The sequence below is a fragment of the Sander lucioperca genome, chromosome 17 (assembly GCF_008315115.2).
Source record: "Sander lucioperca isolate FBNREF2018 chromosome 17, SLUC_FBN_1.2, whole genome shotgun sequence".
Lineage (NCBI taxonomy): Eukaryota > Metazoa > Chordata > Actinopteri > Perciformes > Percidae > Sander > Sander lucioperca.
The window spans coordinates 13599353-13621652 of NC_050189.1; the positions used below are offsets into that span (position 1 = coordinate 13599353).

Sequence of the window (22300 nt, forward strand, 5' to 3'; positions counted from 1 at the left end):
CCTCTTCCTGTCTTTTCTCTTTCTCTTTGTGGACTTTTTGTTAGCTTTTTTTTTTTTACTTTCACGCCAGACTTTTTTCTTCTCCTTTCTCATAATCATGTTCCACAAATTAAGGAGCTTTCACCTAGGTGTGTGAGACGAGTTTGTGTACAAGGTGTTTCTGCTTGCTTGAATGAATGAATGAATGAATGAATGAACATCTTGTCTGGTCGCTGTTGGCCGAGGCCATCCATCAGATATGATATCCAGATATAATTTGGCTGGATCACAGGAAAGATAACTTACAGGGCATGTCTGGTGGAAGAAATCACTGCCACACAGCATGTTGTTTCAGTCTGTGCCTTCACAGAGACACATGCTAAAGCCGAAATGTAGCTCTTATTACTGCACTGCATAATGCAAACTTTGTGTACATATCAAAATTAGAATGAGAAATAGTCCCGCACATTAACCCCCTATACGTTTCTACAATTCATCCTGAATGGGAATATTAATCTGTGTACCATATATCATTGGAATATATCCAATATCTTTTGAGATATTTCACTCAAAATCACATATTTGAACCTCATGGTGTCAGGGGATGACCAAAGTCAATAGGATTCATTCTCTGGTTACCGTGGATATCTGCACCAAATTTCCTGGCAAGCCATTCAACAGTTGTTAAGATATTTCAGTCGAGACCAAAGTGGTGGACTGACAGATTGCATTGACATTAACTCGCTTTACTGTATGTACTGTACTGTATCTTCTGTGTGTGTCTCTACACGCCCCAGAGTGTTTGTGAGTTAGCTTGGCAGCGTGCCAGCTCCCTGTATGAGTGTGATCCTGGCTACAGAGCGCTGATTGTGCGCTGTGGTATGGGATGTATGCAGGGCTCAGAGAGCGTTGGGCCCTGCCTAAAAGAACTGAGCCGCCACCCACCAACCTTTTGGGGTTACTGAGGGCATGATAGGAGGAGGAGGAGGAGGAGAGTGTTTCACATACTCAACTTCTTATTTGTCTGCTTTTTTCCCTCCTCCTCCTCGTCACACACTCCCTGGAACACATTTCAGCTTCTCTTTTTGTTTTATTTGAGTTTTGTGTTCTTACTCTGTTTCCCGGCCTTCTTTTCTTTTCAGTCTGTCTCCTTCTCACATATAAATTTCTTCCCCCCTCTCTTTCACACACACACACACACACACACACACACACACACACACACACACACACACACACACACACCTCTGCTCTGATTGTCTTGATGTCAACACTGCCACAGTGTTTCTCCCCACGTCTCCACCATGATCTGTGTGTGTGTGTGTGTGTGTGTGTGTGTGTGTGTGTGTCTCATTTGATCTGGGGCCAATGCATCGCTCAGCTGCTACTTCTCTAACTGGGTTTGTCTGTAAAGAGCTTAGTGCCGGTGGGCATTGGAGAGCACTAAGCTGATTACTTCTACTAACGAGCCACTTCTCACATGGAGACCGCGTATACATGTGTGTACTTCTGTCGGGGTAGAATATTGTTTGTTTATGTGGTTTAATTACATATTTGGATGGGTGGTTGAGTGTGCATCTTAAGCTGTGCTGAGACTGGATGGATCAGATGGAGGAGGCTCAAGGGATGAGAGGAGGTCAGAGTTGATCTCTGGTTCAGCTGAAGTGCTGACGGTGACAACAGGGTGAGAATCCAGTTAAGACACCTGCAGAGGGGTCAAGTTATTCCCAGAGGAGCGGCCATGAAATCTCACTCAGGCTTTGCCAGTGAAGCCTTAAACTGACTAGACTGTTTGAATTGTGCCTAATTAAAGCCGGCTGTTTTTTAATAACCCCTGGCTACTCTTTTGGGAAGATGGTGACATTTTGCAAGTCAAACTTAAGGTTACCACTTTGGGCAGACACTCCAAATATTGTCTTAAAAGCATAGATATCGTTTCACGTTTTACATACAAATTACTGTAGTATGTACTTTTGTTTGAGTATTTCTTCTGTTTACTGTAGCAATTTATTCCTTGACTGTAACAAATACACCTTGCAGACAGAGCACCAACCACACATTTTAGCATACTGTTCTTTCATTCATTTTGATAATAAATAAATGTACCAGTGACAGTTGTAGGTCACAGCTCATAGAATGGACTCTTTAGTCTCTTAACACCTATTTATAGGAATGCTGACCAATCAGACTAGATGTTGAAACAGCTGACTTTTACTTGTAGTAAAACCAGAAGTAGTTTGCTTGCAGATGTTCATAATTACCTGTCATGATGGTTGAGGGTCAGAAGAGTCAAAGGTTATGAGTTTGTGACAGCAATAACCTGGAGTCGTCATGCAGTAAGAAGTGAAAATGAAAATTGAACAATTGTTATTTGTAGCTTTAGCCAACAGATCCTGCAATATGGGGCTTGAGTTTGGAAATTGGGTGTTTTTAAAAACAAAAAACTGAGGATCGTGGAACCATCTTTTAACATCATACAGATTGCTCAACTCATACTGCCTAGAGGGAAACTATAGACTAAACACACACAGCCTACATTTCAGTTACCTAATCGTGACACATCGACCAGGGTCCATGTTTTCTGCAGCTCTGTTCAATGTGGTCAGGAAGCCAAATTGACAAAGAGTCAAGAATTTCAGTTCAGAGAAACAACTACAGAACATTTTCCAATCTGGACACATGGACAGAGAGTTTTAGATTAACCCCCCTGACTGTTCTCTCACACATTTCCTTTAGCCATCTATGTGCAAATATGAACAAAACTCAACGCACAGCCCCCCTCCCGAACACTTTCATTGAAATCTTTAATGTGGTTATTGAGAGAAAGAACAAACAGTCTCTTGACCCGCTTTATGCAACTCATCAGTGCAGATCGAATGAAGGAGCCGTGATGTTTGCTCACCGCTGCCATTATGAGAGAGAGAGAGAGAGAGAGAGAGAGAGAGCGAGCCCATTTAATCAATAGTGATTTACCAAGAAAAACATGCAGACTTCCCATCTGGCATTGACTGTGGATTTTGATAGCTGTCGTTATCAGGTGTAGCTGGCTAGCGCAAGATAATGCTAACACGTGGCCGGGTTGGCTCAGTGGGTAGACCAGGCGCACATATACTGAGAGGTTTATGCCTCGACGCAGAGGTCCAGGGTTCGGGTCCGACCTGTGGCGGTTTCCTGCATGTCTTCCCCCCCCTCTCTCCCCTTTCTCACCTAGCTGTCCTGTCAAAAATTAAAGGCGGAAAAAGCCCAAAAAATAATCTTAAAAAAAAAAAATGCTAACGCTAAAATTGACTTTATTTATCTCCAGCTATTGTTACCCTAGCATCTTATCTCCCACACGGTGGATGTTCCTGTCCTGAACAAGTTTTTTTTCTGACGCAACCTCTAACCTCACAAACTAATGTAGTTAGCTAATGACATGCCCCTTCCTCCGCCTTTGGAAGTAAAGCTAGGTTAATACTGTAGGTAGTTAGACTGGCATGCTAACGTTTGCATCTTACGTCAAAGCAGACAAACACACAGTTTTACCATACATGGGTTTTGGTAAGGCTAAAAACACCACTCTCCAAACACTTTCTAGGCCTAGTATCACTTTTACTAAATACATAAAAATGTATCATTTGTCTCTGGTTGTATTGTAATCATTATTAAGACCCGACTTTAATTTCATCTTAGCACAACTTTCAGATGTTGGCAAAAAAATATTCATTTGGATTCAGCAGCCATGTCAAGCTTTTCAGGTTGTCATCAGGTTTGCCAGGAACTATTTTACTTGCTGCTCAAGCATCATGTGCCAAATAGAAAAACACAATCTCTCTGCACATATGTTTATATTTCTCTAAACATGCATTTAAATGAGCATCATCTAGGTGTGATTGCAAGTCTGGATGTTTGCCTGCAGTGTAGACTTAAGCCATGCATGTGCTGCTGGCTGTGTGTCGTACATCTTAAATGTTTGTGTCTTGTTAGGCTTCACGGAAACTTGATGTTCTGTTTCTGTTGCCTAGACAGAGACCATCTCTGAAATCTACAATTATAACCCCCACACTACACCTCTCCACAGCCATTAACACAATGTTCTTCTCCGCTGCAGGCGTCACAGCGCCTAACTGGAGCATTAAAAGCCTCGAATTGACATAGGAGAGGAAATGAAATGTGCACAGCTCTCCTGTCTACTTATTAGTCACACGTGGTCAAGAACAAACAAGTAGAAATAGCATGAGATGAGATGTCAGATGAGTCAGGTGGGGTGTAGTGGTGGCACACACACAATATCTGTGCTTGCACAGTATGTGTTTACTGTACATGACCAGTTGTCATCCAGAAGAACTGAAAGAAACGTGAAATGAGTTTTTGTTTGCACGTGTTTCCACTTGTACGCGACAGGTTGTGTGTGTTTGTAGGTATGAACGATAGGTCGTCATTAGCACATGTTGTACGCTTTGCCGCGTCCAAACGAGGTGGTGATGGCGTGTTCTTCCCCTCATGATGGTGGAGCTGAGGGCTTTTTGGAGTCCAGCAGAACCTGAATATGAATCATCACCTCCCGTACAAAACAACACAGACACACACAGAGCGAGTGAACGGCCGTGCGTCATCATGCTGCTCATTTACATGACATGGGGACTTCATGGCCACAGGGATTTTACTTGATACACGTGTGATGGAGAACGAGTGTGGTTACAGTGAGAAATACCACGTTGCTGTACTTCATGGCTCTTGCATGATGCGTGTGTATTTCTTGTCCAGTCATAAGCTTTAGTAATGTGCAGCCATGACCTAAGCCAGCTACCACTGTCGCCTCACTGCCCAGCTCTCCACCACACACACACACACACACACACACACACACTTCCAACTTCCAACGGCTTGCGGTGCATTGACTCATACATTACGCACACAACCAGCGAGTCCTGTAATTGTGCCATCTGATACTTGCATCCTCGTCTCTGTTTAAGTTGCCTGTTCTTTTTTCTGACCTTATTTTCGTGTTTCAAGCCATCTTTATTTATTTCCGACATTGTCAGAAAACAAACCACACATACAGTGCAGTTTTAATTTTTTTTTTTACTAAAAATCACCAGTACTTTACATCACAGCTGAACATTTTGCAAATCATGCAGGTGTGATGACACCTTTTACCCTCAGTTTCTTTTGACTCCAGTATGCAGGAGTAAAGTAAAAAAACAAAACAGAAAAGGAGTCACTGGTGTCACTGGTCCTGTATTAACACGTAAAAACACGCAAACTTTGAACTAAATGTATTAAATGTCGAGGACAGTGAAGGGATAGGTGAGGCGAGGTGAGGAGGCTAGAAGAGTAGAAGGAGAGGACTCTTTTAATAAATGTTTTTTCCTCCTGTGGAGACGAGGAGAAGGCGAGAAGCATCGCTAGCGGAGCCTCCAGATGGTTCAAAGATAAATATTTGCGGTGCATGTTAGCGAAGTCTGGCTGTCTAACCAGAGTCAACCACACATCGGCTTGTGTACCACACATATAGACACTCTTCCACACCTACACTCATATGTGCAATGCCTGCACAGTCAATTACAGTGTTGGCACACAATCACACTCCTGCACACACAGATCTGCACTGCCCCTAATAAAGCAACATGTAACTTAATACGAATGGGGCAGCTTGTGTGTGTATGTGTATGCGCGCGCGCTGTTGCAGTATGATAGGACAGGGTTGGCTCTATTAATAATTACACAATTCATCATCAGACTGGAGCAGAAGCTGGCATGTGCACACACACAGAGCTGTGAAACACAGATTGGCATCAGTTTCTAAACACGGGACAGAATTTCCAAATGCAAACCAGATTCCACATTGTCAGCCCCCCACCCCCTCTGCACTTTAATGATCCAAAGGTTTGTCAATTGTTCTCTGTACCTTCTGACTCTGCAAAAACACTCCAGAGACAGTCTGCCTCACTCGGACGCGGGAGATGGCTAGCCGGCTTGTCCATCTCCCGGGATGTCATCCCTTCTCTCAGCAAAGAACTCTCCCTACAGTGGTGAAGCTGAGGGACCGAGCAGCCCGCTGCTGATGGATGGCTAGTTAGCTAGCTTGCTAATTCCACCCACCGTACTTTCATGCCAAACAAAATTATCACACATCTGTCGATAGCAATGTGCTTCTGTATGTAGAACCTTTAAAATACAGGTTTATGTTGAAATAAATATACATATAGAAGTAGTTATGTATCTTGTTGTACATTTGCCCTCTTATAGACATAATGTGCAAAAATAGATATAGTCAAATAGTTCAAACCTATGTAACTTCTTTAGAAGGAATATTGAAACGTCATTTTTGGCTAGTTTTGACAGCTCAATGTGTAATGGATCGATCAGATGAGATGAAGATGAAAAATGAGAAGAGCCTTTAGACTTTAGTCGTTTCTTTGCTTGCTTGCTTTCTTCCATTTTCTTCTCGTGCAAGCCGAACAGCCAATCAGAGTGATCCCTGCCGATGAATATTTCGCCGTTTTGTCTAGCTTGAACTGAAAGTTTTACCTTCCTTTTTTACAAGTTTCAACTTTCAAAAAGTCTGACAAGATTCCTGTTAAAGGAACGAAGCAATTATCCGACTATTATTTGAATTATGTTGATCTGACACAGTGTTGGGTGAAGCAAGACGAGAAACAAATGTCTCAACAGCAGCTCAGTTGCTCAGCTGCCTTTCTTAAAGATGGTGCAACTGCTTCTTGTGTTTCATTTCGTTTGTCTGTCCACGTCAAAGAGCCAGAGTGATCGGACATTCTGGAAAAAGCCTTACTCAGAACCAGAGTGGCGTCCCCACCTGCTTATGCTGTCACTCTATATATCACTTCAGTCAAGAGTGTGTGTGTGTGTGTGTGTGTGTGTGTGTGTGTGTGTGTGGGCAGAACTGGTGGAGCGACACGGCACACAGAGACTGAGAGAAATCGGTGGTCTGAGTCAGCAAACAATGGAAATGTGTGAGAGAGAGAGAGAGAGAATAACATTCCCCAAAACCCTCTAGTCCCGTTGGCTTTAGCTCTGTGTGTCCTGTCCAGGGACAGGACGTCCCATGTCAGATTTTAGTACAGTAGACAGTTTCTGTTATGCAAGGACTCCCACGTTTTAAACGATATATTTACAACCACGAAATGATTTTTCTCAAACATGGTTCAGCTTTTATACAAATCCAATGTGTTTTAAAGTAGAAAATATATCTTTTTCACCCTTGGGGTGCATATTTGACTTTTGGACCTACAGTGGAGTCATTTGCCTACCAAACTTATTTTTTAATTTGTTTGCAAAAATGTAATGTTTTATGTTTGACATTTAATGTTTTTCTTGGCCCTTTAAAACCAGTTGCCCTCTAATCTGAGCTAGTTTGGCAGAAGGCTGAGATGCACCACCAGGCCACTAACTCAGCAAATGTTTGTTGTTTCTATAAACCTGAATGTAGTTGACACAGTTTCTATTTTGGTGTAAATTGTCACTGTACGGACATACAAGGAAGTGAAAAGTAGGGCTGTGGCTAAGGATTATTTTCATGATCAATTCATTTGAAGATTTTGTATTAATTGATCGTGAAGTCTCAAGTCACAATTTTCCAGAGCTTAAGCTGTCATCATCAATAGTCTCTTGTTTTGTCCAGCCAACAGTTCAAAACCCAGATATATTTAGTTTATTATATAAAACAAAAGTATTCAGCAATTTGTTTTCTGACAATTGACTGTCATACATGCCTGGAGGGTTGAATTTTGCTAACTCTATTTCACTCTGTAAACCACCTGTCACTACCCGATGTGAGTCGAGTGCAGATGTGAGTTGCGCATGCTCAGATTTAAACTGTTTACGGCATAACGTGTCATACTGAAATTTGTGAAATCCATAAAATAATAAACTTTTCTCTTTACATACAATAACAGAAGATGGAAATCATTTCAAAAACGTTTTAGGTATCAGTAGCTAAGTTTCCATCCAATTGTCAATCGAATTATCTAAAGTTCGGTAAAAAAACTCATGCGAATAAAGTCGGTGAAAGTGTGGTTCCATCCAACGGCTTTAAAGCGAATAAAAACCTGTGCGTAATGACGTCACATGCTGTTTTGCGATCAAATTGGTATATCGAATTGATTTTAGACATCTTAAGGTGTTTCCATTCATTTTCGCACTGAATCGCACAACATTCAAGCAAACATTTGCGAACAAAGTTTTGCTAGACAAAATGGATTGCGCCATCTACCAACAAATGATCAATATTGCACAAGTTGTAATAGTGCTTATGTGTCAGCTGATAGCGACATATCAAGCTATAATAAGACAACAACGACGCTATCAACACATTGCTATGATGATGCAGATGCACGTAAATGCCCGACGACAACGGAGACGGCTTGTGGTGTGGGAACGACAGCGCTCCGAACAGTTCTGGAGGATCGTGGTTCAGAGACACTTCACGGAAACCCTTTGGTTGAAGCATTTTCGGATGACCAAGACAACATTTGACCTGTTGTGTAATTTTTTTGGCCCGTCCTTTTCCCAGATGTCGCAAGCTATCGCCCTCCGGTTCCAACCGAGAAGCGTATCGCCATTGCGCTCTACAAACTGGCTACATGCGCAGAGTACAGAGGGGTAGGCGAAATATTTGGAGTCAGCAAAACCACCGTGCACCGGTGTGTTTACGCCATGTGCAATGCCATACGAATGAGGATGATGCGAAGGTATATATACCTACCTGGAGTGGATGAGGCGCATGATATCTCGCTGCGTAACTCCAGAGCGCACCTTGTGCCACAGGTGTATGGCGCAATAGACGGGACTCACGTCCCGATTAGACCCCCTGCTGAAGGCTACAGGGATTTAGTCAATAGAAAGGGCTGGCCATCAATCGTACTACAGGCTGCGGTAGACGATCGTTGCATCATAAGGCACTTTTTTTTTCATAAGGCACCCGCCATATGTGCAAACAGAGTGGAAATACTGGGCGGAAATGAACTAAAACTTCTTCGTTTTGTGGCGGGTTGCAACCATAAAATGACCTAAAACTTAATCGCAATTCATTATTTATTCGGCAAATAACGTTTCCATCAGCGTTTATCGCATAAGCCGTATATCGATCAAGATAAAATCCGATGAGACTGAACGTATTTCCTTTGAGTCGATATTCATGAAATTCAATCGAATTTTACTGTTTCCATAAGGCGTTTTTCATTCGATATCACTTAATTCGGATAAAAACGTGTGGATGGAAACATAGCTTATGATTGTTTGATTGCTAACGTTAGCTCAAAACGCCATTCAAGTGACCGCCTTTGTTGTGTTTGATTGCTAACTTGTAGCCAGCAGTCATTTCAAAAAACATTTTAGCTATCTATGATTGTTTGATTGCTAACGTAAGCTCAAAACGCCGTTAGCATCTTGTTGGCTACTTGTCACAAAGTAACGCATGTGCAACTCACATCTGCACTCGACTCACATCGGGTAGTGACACCACCCACTACTCGATTGCGACCATTTTCAAAAGCTTCCAGGTCCACACACACACACACACACACACACACACACACACACACACACACACACACACACACACACACACACACACACATGGGCCAATGTAGGGTTCAGCTAACTTTCCAGCAGCGCTCCCAGCTTCTATTTATATTTCTTAAAATATTTATAAACCTGTTGACGGTCAAGTATTATCTAACAGGATAACAAAGGCAAACTGGATCTTCAGATTCTGTTCAAGGATGATCTAAAAATGGATGTGAAGCTGCACGTGGGCAGTGGATGCGGTTCTCCCACAAATGTGCTCTCTCTCCCCCTTTTTTTTTTTTTTCCCCCACTCAGCACTGCTGCTCTGTCTCTCTCTGTCTCTTCCTGTCCCCACACATTCCAGCTTCTCTGTGTGCCATAACACACCCACTCAGTCTCCCCCACTGTGGCGCTGCACAATGAAACTAGCCTGCAGCCTCTTGTCTATGTTTCACTTGAATCATTATACAATCATGTCAAAAGAAAATCTGACATAGCACAGACAGAAATTGCAACATTTAATGAGTTAAAGCTTTTAATGTCATGTAAAAATTGCTTTTGGCCTTTTCTCACTCGCGCACTTTCTCCATCGCTCTCTTGTGCCCCTTGTCATACACCTTGTCTTAATCTCTGGTGTGTTCTTGTCACTCATGTGTAAGTATCCTCAGTCCACCTGAGTTTTTTTTTTTCTCCATGCAACCATACACCCCTTGTGGTATGGACATCACACACTCACACAACTGGATAATGGGTCGTTATGTAACAATATGCAAATACAGTACTGTACAAAACAGGTGCTGTCAAGTATGTTTTATGACAGGAAAGAGGAAGAGAGGGGGGGCGACATGCAGCAAAGGGCCACGGGTCGGATTCGAACCAGGGCCGCTGCCAAGGACTCAGTTTACATGGGGCGCACGCTCTGCTGGGTGAGCTAGAGGTCGCCCCGAACGCAAAGACTTTTACCTGAAAATACACACCTGCCTGTTTAGGGCCAGCTAATGGAGAAAATGTAAAACGTTTTTATCAACCAATCCAGTTAATTAATCAGTTGAATCAACATTGGTGTAGACGGAGGAAACGCAAAAACAAACAAGGAAAATGTATGCAAATGTGGGAAGGCCAACTTAGTTGATATGTTTTCCTACATTTAATTTTGTTCTAAAACTGTCTTCAGATCTGTCATAGCATCATTGGAATTCCATCAAACTGGTTAAATGTATTCTTCCTGAGTCAGCGTCCTTGACAGTCAAAATGGAGTGAATATGAAAGCTCGCACTCCACCCAAAGGCTGTAGCTGAGGATCAAACACTCATTCCCTGTAGATTTTAAAGAGGTTGTAGCTTGCATTTTTGGGGACGAGGCTGTGGATTCTCTGAAAAGTGCAAAATGTCCCACAGCATGCAGTTACAGTAGTGACTTTGTTTTGAGCTGGTCTGACCAATGGAAGGGTATGAAGTGGGCCTCTACAGGGTCCTGCTGCATGAGGATTGAAATGGAAGTATTTAGCAATTTCTTGCTAAATAAATAAAAAAACATTTCTTGGTGTAAATGTGACTATTTGGAACATAATGAGTGTTACGTGTGGATAAGTTACTACGAATGTTCTGATACTTCTGTTTTCACGGTGAAACTAGGTCATTGCAACCCATAACTCTTCTGAATACAAACGGACTACTGCCGCCGCCCTGCATGGAGAAGCCATTTTCAAACTTTTTACAACCACCTTTGAAGCACACAGGAGGCGAGTGTTTGAGACTCACAGATGTGAGGTGGAGTATCAGTTTAATCGTCATCCACATACATAGGTGCCAGATTCATGACTTACAAAGAAGTACTGTGAAATCATACACATGCGCTGTGGTCACACAGCGAACATTATATCTTCATAACTGACAGACTTTCTGGCGTCATTGGAAGAAATTAAATGAGGTGACACAGGAGCTGTCCTGCTGCTTCAGTCTGCCAGTGTTCATTCAGTGTAGCTGCAGCTGTCCTGACGCTGAATCCCGGCTTATGTTGCTCTTGTACCTCTTACCCGCTGGATGAGTTAACGGAAGTATAATAACAGCACTGGAAGATTGCAAGAGCTAAAGTCGCTGGCAACAAAAATTGCTGCCATTGTGGAAAAGCAGTTTGAGTGGGATTTTTACATCCTAATAATATAATTCCAGGAAAAAGTTCCTTGCTTCCCTCAGCATTTAGGTCAGAGGTCAGGGTTGGCTTCAGAGCTGCACCATTGGAGCTGAAAGGAATTTGCTATCTTGCACAAAGACATCTCTGCAGGTTGGAACCCTGAAGAGAAATCCCTCAAACCACATGATTTTACCTGAATGCCAATGCACAGATTTATGCATCCAAGAAGTAGCACATTTTCTGCCTCGGGGCACATGAAGTGCTTGTGATAAGATGAGATATAGCAATAAACACCATGGGGATTTCCAGTCATTTATCTTTTCCCATTTGAAATCTGTAGAACCACCACTCATGCAGGTTGGTTGAGTATACTGCTGTTTTTTTTTTTTTATCTTTCTGCAGCTTCTGTTTTCATTTATTGTAACCATATGATGGGGGTCTAATAAATCTAGTACAGGTCTCTCCTTTAAAATAAAATATGATTGAACTCAAACTGACTGAGTGACCAGTGGACTCAGTGACTCCCATCATGTTGCGTAGACCAGCTTCGTGTCTTGTGGGAGCCGGGGTGGCATAAAAATGACAGACTGACACACTTGATTTACGAGTGGCTTTTTCAATTTTAGGCTGCCCTCGATTGAGACATCACATAGACCCAGACTCTCCTAATTACACACACACACACACACACACACACACACACACACACACACACACACACACACACACACACACAGACGGCTAGAGAACAGTTATTGGCTAGACACGGACTGCAGAGGCAAATAGCCTTGTCTAACCTCTTGATTTAAACAGTCTGGCAGAGAAAGGGGAAGAGAAGCACACATACACTCACACGATCCTTACCGCGGTCATTATTACATCGATTGGCCCACAGATGGAGAAACGATGCAAGGAAATGAAGGAGATCGATGAAGATACCACCAAGGGAGGGTCAGACTGATGGAAGCGGGGAAAACAAGAAAGCAATATTTGATTAGAATGGAAACATTTCCTGTGTAGTTGCATATACGGCGGTGGTTCATGGGCATTAGCATGAGGCATTGGAGAGTTGTTTCCCTGTATAATTTGCCATGCCTGTGTTTTGGGGAAAGGTCATCATTAAGTGAATGTCATCCGCATAATTATAGTATCTTCCTCTGTGTCCCTTTGTGTGTGTGGTTTCATGTGTGTGTCCATGGCAGTGCACCGGTGCATGTCCAGCCTGTCTCCTCCGTTCCCTCTGGTTGGCTGGCTTGATTGTTTGTGTTGCTGTTTTCGAGCTGGCCGACTGAATGAGGGAGCTGCTCCGCTCTGCTTTAGGCCGCCATGGCTTGGCCGGCTGGCGGGCACCGTCTGTGCTGAGGGGGGCTAAATATAGCTCACTGCACCAGGAAGAGGACTAACTGGAGAGAGAGAGAGGGAGGGAGGGGCATAAATATAGAGTACCCTCGTACAATTAGAGAGTCAAGCACTGCTGGGAAATTTTAGGGAAAGAGACGCAGGGAACTCTCTCTCTCAGCCTGTTCTCTTTACCAGCTTTGTGCATTTGTTATTTTGGTTGACGGCAGCCTGAGTGCCTTTGGTGTGAGTCATCACATCTGATAGAAGGTAACACAGTTTAAAGGGCATGGACTAACTAATGGACTTTATAGTCATAGTCATGATCAGAACTGAAGAAGTTATTGGGATGGGAGACGAAACGTCTGCGAAACACCTTTTAACCAAGTCCAGTTGCCCTTGATTTTCAACCCTTACCCTGGATCATTTTGACCTGGATGACTGAGAACCTTCACAGACAGTCAGGATCCTGCTTTTGGTGCCAACTCTAGAACCCACTATTTTTGCATTTTTCACTCGTGCTTTCATTAAAACATTGTAACATACAAGACCTTTACAGGTGTGACAAAGCAATTTTACTGTATGCAGTAATCATACTCAACAATGCCCTTATCAGAACATTATCATTGGTTTTAATGGCCATACACAACAGGTGATAACTGCTATCTTGCAGGTTAAACCTATAATTCAGGTGACACTGTAACATGGGTCTAATAAAATGTGTGACAGACTGGATGATATCAGTTTTAAGGCACGTCAGACTTTTTACAGCGTCGGGGCATCCAGTTTATTTTGTATAATTTCTTTCCTGGAGACATGGCAGCTTGCATGTCCGTCCAATTATAGCTTGTCGTCTTGCATAGGCGAATGGGATTGAAGTGCTAACCCCAACAACACCATCTATCTTAGGCCTTGGCATGTTTACAGTCGTGCATGAAAGAAGCCCTATGGGTCAACAATACCGTAAATGTTGTTAAACTTGTCAAACTAGGTGAGAGAAGGCTAACAAAAAAAAAACTTTTTGTCAGGACGTCTTGAGGCTGTGACAGTTGTCCTCCACTATGATAACACTACACGGCATAAAACGAGCAATTGTTGGTTACCAACACCCCAGGCCTGTTATGTCAGGCCATTATCGGAGAGATATTATGTAGTTTTATCCCGGCATAAATGAGGACTACTATTTTGAATTGACGACTTAAGATTTCACAATCTTTCTCTCATGATTGTGAACTTTCTTTGTCCAAAATAGCTCAGTTGATGGGGGCTTTAAGTAGACTGGGTAAACCCAGCTCGATCTGCCGGCGATTTGATTTCGCCTTGCAGCTCAGGTTGGAAACCTGTACGTTTATCTATCCTGCTTCCGTTACAATTTTGCGGGGACCAATCACAAACTGGCTTATCCACCTGGCGCGCTATTGGCGGGTTTAACGCGTTGACGATAGAGAAGCGGCCAAGCAGCTTTTTGTTTACATTCAACATGACGGCCACCGAAGCGCAGCAACCCGTTGATGCCACTGTCACTGCTACGTCACCCGGATCTTTGGTCTAATTGGTTGAAGGACTATTCAGTTGCATACAGAGTCATTTGAACTATGCCCGTTGATCACGCCTCTTGTGCAGTAGAAAATACAGAGCAGACTCCCCAGACTAATGTTCAATCTTAAAAGATTGAGCTTGGTCTGGTGATAGCCAGACTAGGCTTTAAGGGCTAGGTAAAATTGATGCAGTCCTCCCAAATTCCAGCGTTTGAAAGGTATGGGCGGGGGGGCATTTCAGACGTCATTTAAAGCATGCTGACCCCTTAAATCAGCTGTTGGTGGACGTGTCTCACAGTGCCACCATTAGAACCAGATGGATCACCAAAGATTTCACTAGGTTTCTCTCACAATTGTCGACTTTCGCCTGGGACAGCCCCAAAATCACACAGTGGACAAGGGCCGTAAAACGAGCAGATGCCTTTTTGATGCCATGTGATTCGTCTGCTCTCTCTACTCTAGAGCAGAATTATCATTAAGTCTGCATTCCTGCTAATCCTATCAACTGTGCAAACAAGGCCAGGAAAGACTCGTATGTGTTGGTTGGGCTCGCTCTTTTTGAATTATAACAGTAGTGACATTTTCCTGGCGATGCACACCTGTGTGCTCAAATGTCTGATGTTATGTGAAGAGCTGAAATTGCCAGAAAAACCTGACATGATTTCTGGATTTTGCGCTGGCACACTCACAGCCACACTTGACTCTGAGCCTACAGCAATGGTGTGCTCACTTTCTCCTTCCCCGCTGTTCCCATTATCGCTTTCTTCCCGTCTGAATCTAAGAGTATTTTACTAGCTTATTTGGCTGTATTGTTTATTTCTGTTGTCCATTTTACGGTCACTGTGTTCCCAGCCTGATAATCAGACACAGATGACTTAAATTAAATATTATAATTAACCTGATATGCAAGAGACACTGTATATACTGTACATGTCATAATATTTGTTTCTTCTTCATATCTGGGTTATTGTTTATTCTGCATCTAACCAAACAATTTCCTCTTTCTATGTGTTTGTCTCTTCTTTTCTTCCAGAGTGCTGATGTCAGTGTGTCATCCTTTGGGAAACTATCTGGTGCCACTCAGAGAACTTCAAAGCTTCGCCTGTTCCTTTTGTGACAACCAATCAAACGGACAGAGCAACTGGATCGGAATTTTAATTTTTTTTTCCTTCGCTTTCATCTTGTTGGTTGTGGAAACCAACTTGGATGCGTGCCAAATGACATTCTTGAAAACCTATTTGCTGCTCTCATTCCGTGAGTGAAAGCCAATCAGAGAAGGGTACAAAAAATGGAGACTGGTGTTTTAGTGTTTTGATTTTTGATCATTTTTCCAAGACAAAAATTCTAATTCTAATTCTAATCATTAAGAGTATACATTTTCATATTTAATGTATGAAAAAGAAAATTAATAGAATTATATATCTTCTCAAAAAGTGCCTCATTTTCAGATTGTAGCCATTTTACAAAGAACTTCAACTTAGCCTGACTTACTGAAACTTTGGGTTCAGTTTGTGTGTGCTTGATATAGATATGGATAAAAGGGGGGTAGCACTGGTGTGAGCTTTTGCTGTGTTCATGTCATATGGGATGAGACCGTTGTTTAAAACCTTGCGAGCAACAGTTGGATGTGATTACAGTGTTAGAGAGTCGTGTGAGGGTTAAAAATACTGTGCATGGTCAATATAACACCTGTGAAATGTACTCCTGTGCCATTGAGCTCCAAATCGGATAGAGAGTTTAACATTTGATGTTGACATGAACAATATTTACAAGTCGGAAAATGGAAATCACAATAAATCCGATGAATGACATGAATGCAGCATTTTCGCTATTGATAATGGTACTAGCCAATCTGCTGGCCTTCCCGTCTACTGTGAGAAATATTAGCGTAGCCTGTGTTAGCGACACGTTCAGCTCATTATAACCTGCGCTGCTTTTTCTGTCTTTTTCTCTTTCTGTTAACTTTTTAACAAAGCCATACACCTAAAGTATTAAAGACACAGGCTTGACACAAAAGGCACGAGGTAGCAGGGGATGCAGTAGCTTGCTAGTTAGCTAAAGCCAGCTAGGTCAGATTAACATATTAGCATCGTGTCAGAACGTAAATTCAGCAACCTGTCCTGCTGACCACAGCTCAGGGTGAGAGCCCTAATACAGAGCCAGGCAATCCCATTAGTGCTATTAGCTCCATACAATAGTGTCTCATTAAATCCACTTTGTCTCAGGATGCTTAATAACATTAGGTACGTACAGCTGAGGATAGAAACCCTATCAATAGCTATGCTAATGCTAGCTTTGTCGTGGTTAGCACACTGCTTTAAACACCGGAAAAGGGGGTCAGTTCTTATTTCAATTCTGTCGGTATGAAATAATAAATGAAAGTGCTAATTTGTTCTCAGTTATTTTATACATTAAGGTACCAAACATTTTAAGATTTTACACTTTAAAAATTCTTAAACTGGTTGAATTGAAAGTGCTTTGACCCTGAATGCCTCTTTAAGACTCCCCCTCCCCCCTCCCTCCTTTCTGTCTTTTGCTTAGCTCTTACTTTAATCTCCGCTATGCATCAGCACTTAAGTGCCTGTCTGTCCTTTTTATCTGTCTGTCTCTTTTCCCCGTCTTAGCAGCTAGCACTAATAGGGTTGTCCTCGCAGAATATATTAGTCTATTTTTGTGTCTATTTTTAGCTGTACAGTTCTCATGAATTAACTTGTGTGTATGTTTGTTCGGTGTGACAATGATCTACCAGATGACTTGACTGACAGCCATGGCCCTAATCGGAGGAGTTTGGACTGTTTCTCTTTGCCGGTAATGGAGGACTTAATTGTCGCAGGGCCGTCAGTGCCAAAACACAACACCAACAAAAAAAAAAAAGACTAAGCTCCAACAGCACCTCAAGAAGCAACCTTCAGCTCTCATGTCTGGACGTATTGCTTTGTTTTGTTTTAAAAATGTAACCTTTTGTGTTCCCCGTTTTCTTTTGCAGCGGGGGGGAGAACTGTGACATATCTGGCCTGCTTATGTGACTCTTGGAGATAAAGGTCATTGAGAGGACTTGCGTACGCTTTGACCTTGAATTTGTCCACAACTTTGACCAGAGGATTAAAAAGAAAATGCATGATGAGAAAGAAAAGGCCACTACGATAAAAACAAAAAGTCGAAATACATGTGCATCTATGTAGCTCCACGTTGTACTCCTGTGTTTGTCTGCCTGTCTACGGAGGTTCATAAACATGCTCACTCTGGTCAGATGACTTTCAGGGCCGAGAGCATAACAATGCAGCTTTATTATGAGCAGATTGGGATCTGTGGTTGGAATTGTCTGTAATAGCGGTTACTAATGCATAAGTGGGATAAAACCAAGTGGACTTTAAACCAGATTCAGCACTTTCATGCAGACTTGCAGACAAACGCATGATGTTGAAATGTTTCTAATGTCTTTTGGAGATGTTATCGTGTTGGAACTCAGCAGTTTTCAGCCAAATGCTTGAAGGTAATAATAATAATAATGTTTATTTATAGAGCACTTTTAAAATTCCACAAAGTGCTTCACAAAAGCAGCAAAAATAAATATTAAAGTCGTAAAATCACCAGGTTTTCAAAGAAAACATTAAAAAAAAAAGAAAAAAATGTGGTGTGTAAAAACCAATACAGTGTAGGAAAAGCTAAGAATAGGAAAAGAAAATAGGGAGCCTCTGGAACAGACAACAGACCTCTGCCTGAGGATCTCAAAGTATGTACCGGCGCGTACAGTACTGAGAGGTCAGAGAAATAGTACCTTTAAAGTAATTGGTAAAATCTATTCTAAAACATTCTGGGAGCTGGTGTAAAGAGGCTGAAACAGGAGTGGTCACATCTTTTGGTTCTGGTTTAAAACCTGGCAGTAGAGTTCTGTACCGTCTGGAGTCAATCAATAGATCTTTAGTTCAGCCAAGTAAAGAGGCTGTTGCAGTAATCCAGGCGGTATTTAGCGGTAGTTTAGCAAGAGAGTGCACAAACAGGCTTTCAATCCTGAAAAGCAGACATTATTATCCTGCCATTTAGAGCCCCCTTTGAGCTCTGAGCATCTCATGAACTTTTGAATGAACATTTTGAATGTTTTACTTTGTCAAACTGCCTGCGGTCAGGAACTGTTTTCCTTTGACTGCCCGTGGCAAAGTGCTCGATGGTCACAGCCACATATAACTAAAGTTCCTTTGGGAGAGCTCAGACGAACAGGGTTAAAGAGTTTAAAGTGATTTCATTCATTGCGTTAGCGAGATGTTCATACAATGTGCAGAAAAGTGCTGCTGCTGTTCTAAATTCTAAAAATCTCTTCCTCCTGTTCCCCCGAGGAATGGTACGGAATGGGAATATTGTGAGATTTTCCATTGATATAGACCGTTTTACTCCTGTTGCTTTAGAAAAAAAAAAAAAAAAATCTGACTAAAAAGAAGAAAAAAAAGTCAAACAACAAAAGGACTTGTGGTTTCTTTTGTTTCTGTGACTGGCTGCTAAGTTTCCCTTTGAGTGATGTAATGGGGATGATTGTTAAGAAGTGGCAGATTTAAGACAACAGGGCTACTGATTTAAGGGGGAGAAGAAGAGCAGAAGACGCTGCAATTTACGGGCTGAGGCAAGTGCGAACATCTGCATGAAATGCCACAGACACTGGCAGGCTCGTGCCCCTCACACATTCGCCTCTTTGACTCACGCGCAGACACTCATAGAGGCTTGCGACCACAGCAGATGTCACACTGTAACGTGGAAAAGGAAACGGTCTGATTGTTATCGGCACAGCCTCTTAGTCGCATTTACCACTCCCATTGATAAGATCATTTGCACTCAAAGTTGGCAGGTTTCTACTGGAGTTAATCAGTCGTCTTACTGGTAATTTGACCAACGTAGTGTTTGCCAGGTAAGCTCCCTCTCTGTCTTATTCAATAGGCCCTCTCACTCAGCACACAGTTTAATTAAATAAGCTTTTTAGGCATGCAGAATCTGTGCTTCTTTCTCTTCTTGTTGTTAACATGTATGGGATATTGTATCATCCTCGTCCACAGATGGCCAAGTAACTCAACCCAGACAGAGGCACCGTAGGAATTAATAGAAATGAGAACACACCCACACACGCAGAGAGAGAGAGATGAGGCCTGCACCTGCCAATCCTCTCACTTCCCTTATTGAGTACAAATAAGGTTGGTAGCACCTGTATGAGATAACAAGAAGCCCACACCTAAAGGATTGCTGAAACCTACACTCTTTATACTCACATCTTAAACAAAGTGAGCCCCAAAGGGATTTTGAGCCCTACTTAGCATTTCCCTTTTCCCATAATGTACTTGCACAAGCAGCAGTGCTCCTGATTCAGTGGCTGACTTTTACCATTAGCAAGAATGTTGCGCATGATTCTCAAAAAAAAGTCAAGGTTTTATGAATGAATGAACTGATCATGAAAAAGTCAACTATTTTCCTTGTGATGCACCCTTAGGCAATGGAAAGCTCTAAATCCAGTAGTTACAGTCCAAGCTTTAATTTTGGTCGACGGGAGAAGTCAGATAAACTCAATTCTCTTTCCCGGTGATATATAGAAAAACAGACAATCAACACTACTCCTGGAAAAGGAGAGAATGGAAGAACAGAGGCGGGCGGATGGGCGCAGCTGCCATCTGGTTGTCGTGGCGACATGCAGCGACAATGCCTGCCTCCTCGGCTGCGGTGGCAACATCTCCGGTCAAGACGAGAGAGTGAAAGAGGTGGGGTACTGGATGGGTGCCAAGGCAAGAGGACACCGAGTTCAGTCGCAGAGAGGGGGGCTGGATGGAGGCCAACAGGTGGACCTGTTGTGTCTGAGTGGGCGGGTGTATCATCTTCACATTGTGAGTGTGTATCTTTGTAAACACACATACATGCACCTATAGGCACAGCTAAAGGCACAGCAGCAGCAATGGACTCAGTAACCTCACACTGCAGGGTAGACAGGAATACTTGTCTCTCATACCTCTTCAAAAGTTATCCAAATTAAACAATCTGAGAAGTAAAAATCACATGTTGACCTGCTCAGAACTCATGTCCACACGTAAGGGCGTACACATTTCTTCCAGGATGTTGTTTAGCCGAGGTGGTAGGCCACCCAGATCCTGATGCATCATGAGAAATTAGTTTGTAAATATAACTTTAGCAATAGTCACACTCATTAATATATGGCATTTGTTGTGTGAAATAGTTTTTTGATCTTTTTTACTAAACAGTGTTTTATTTCAGTGTATTCATTTTTAAAGATGTAAGGGACTGTACGAAAATAATTGGGGAGGCTGAACCTTACTACTTTGTAAAAAAGCAAGGCCCTCCCCAGGGTTATTTATTTAGTGAACCTAGGTTATTGAGCATACACTGCATTGCATGAGATGTAGTGATGTGAAAACATGCAAAAACTAAGACTATATAGACTACATCGAGAACACTTGTTTGTCGTGGTGTATTTTTAAAGGGGGATCTTTTACACGACTGCTCAGCCCAGTGAACATGTCTTGAGCCTGTGAAAAGAACTAGTATAAAGGAGTGATATAAATCTACGGTCAGATGGATGTCTTGGCCTCTTTGATAGGGCACAGAGTGCTATTTTTATGGTGTTCACATCATTGGTCCCCGGCCTTACGGAGCATGTACAGTCTGCACCGCTACATATTGGCAACAATACAGGAAGTCTTCCTGTCTTTATGACTTCCTCCACGGCGCAGACCACAGGAAACCCACTGGATAGGACACGGAAATAGCTTTTGCTCCCATAGCAGATGTGGGAATGTTAATTTAGGCGCTAGTCCATGCTCCTTAATTACTTCCTTCACATCATTCACACTTTTTCAAGTATATAGCAGTTGGGCGTGAGTTAGGATACAGAAAGTGTATCTACAGTGATTGAGATATGTTGAAGACCCCCCCCACACACACACACACACACACACACACACACACAATTTTCCTCTTCAAGTTGCCATAATAAACAACATAAGTAATAGTAGTACAGGTGTTTTAGCTTAGGTATACCTACTGAATGTTGACTGAGCCAATAAAGCCCTGGATTATAGTTAGTACACTGCAAACTGCCTCTGCTAATCCTCCCAACTCCCCCCCTCCATAGTCCTTACATATAGGTTTCAGTGCAACGTTAATCACTGACTCAATAAAGTTAGTTTACACACACACACAGTCATGGTCAAACCAAGTGATGGTTGGGTCCATCCACTGCATGGCATGTGAGGTAATCTAAACCACAAATACCACAGCCGATGCTACCATTTTCTAATGTATTTCCAGCTCTCGTTTCCTCACCGCCCCCTCTTTCACATAGTGTATTTAGCCAAACAAAAAGCCTTTCTCTGTCTTTTCCTCCCTCCCCTTTCTTTCTCCCCACCACCAACTGCTCACTCTCTCTCTCTGCCTTATAACAGAATGTTTGCCTGATTATGAATCTGTCTCTGTTACAGGCTGCATGCGAAATTAGCTCTGTCACTCTGTAGCTGCTGGCTGGTCTGAGAAAAAGGGAGGTTTAAACTAAAAAAGTGCCACATGGAGTGAGTGAGTGAGTGAGGAAAACTAGAAAGGGAGGACGGAGGAGGAGGAGGAGGAGGAGGAGGTAGTGGTGGGGTGGGGTGGGGGGGGGACTGTGAGGCCTCTGTGCTTTTTTTTTTCTTTGAAAGCTCCCTGAAAACCGCAGACACATGGTACAGAATTCCCCTCACAGTAGGAGAGGGGGGGGGGGGGGGGCTTTGCAAGAGAACACCACACTGTGATAAACTGTCTGTGATAAACACACGTACACG

At 42.6% G+C, this 22300-nt stretch overlaps 1 protein-coding gene across 1 annotated transcript in view; it reads left to right on the forward strand.

Moving 5' to 3' along the window:
• The window catches only part of si:ch73-335l21.1 (insulin receptor substrate 1-B), a 47630-nt gene extending 29494 nt beyond the window's left edge, over positions 1–18136 (forward strand). The window contains exon 4 of the mRNA XM_031298301.2: positions 15532–18136. Within this exon, the coding sequence (XP_031154161.1) occupies positions 15532–15539 (8 nt within the window). The 3' untranslated portion in view covers positions 15540–18136. The remainder of the gene's footprint in view (positions 1–15531) is intronic.
• The last annotated feature ends 4164 nt before the right edge of the window (positions 18137–22300 follow it).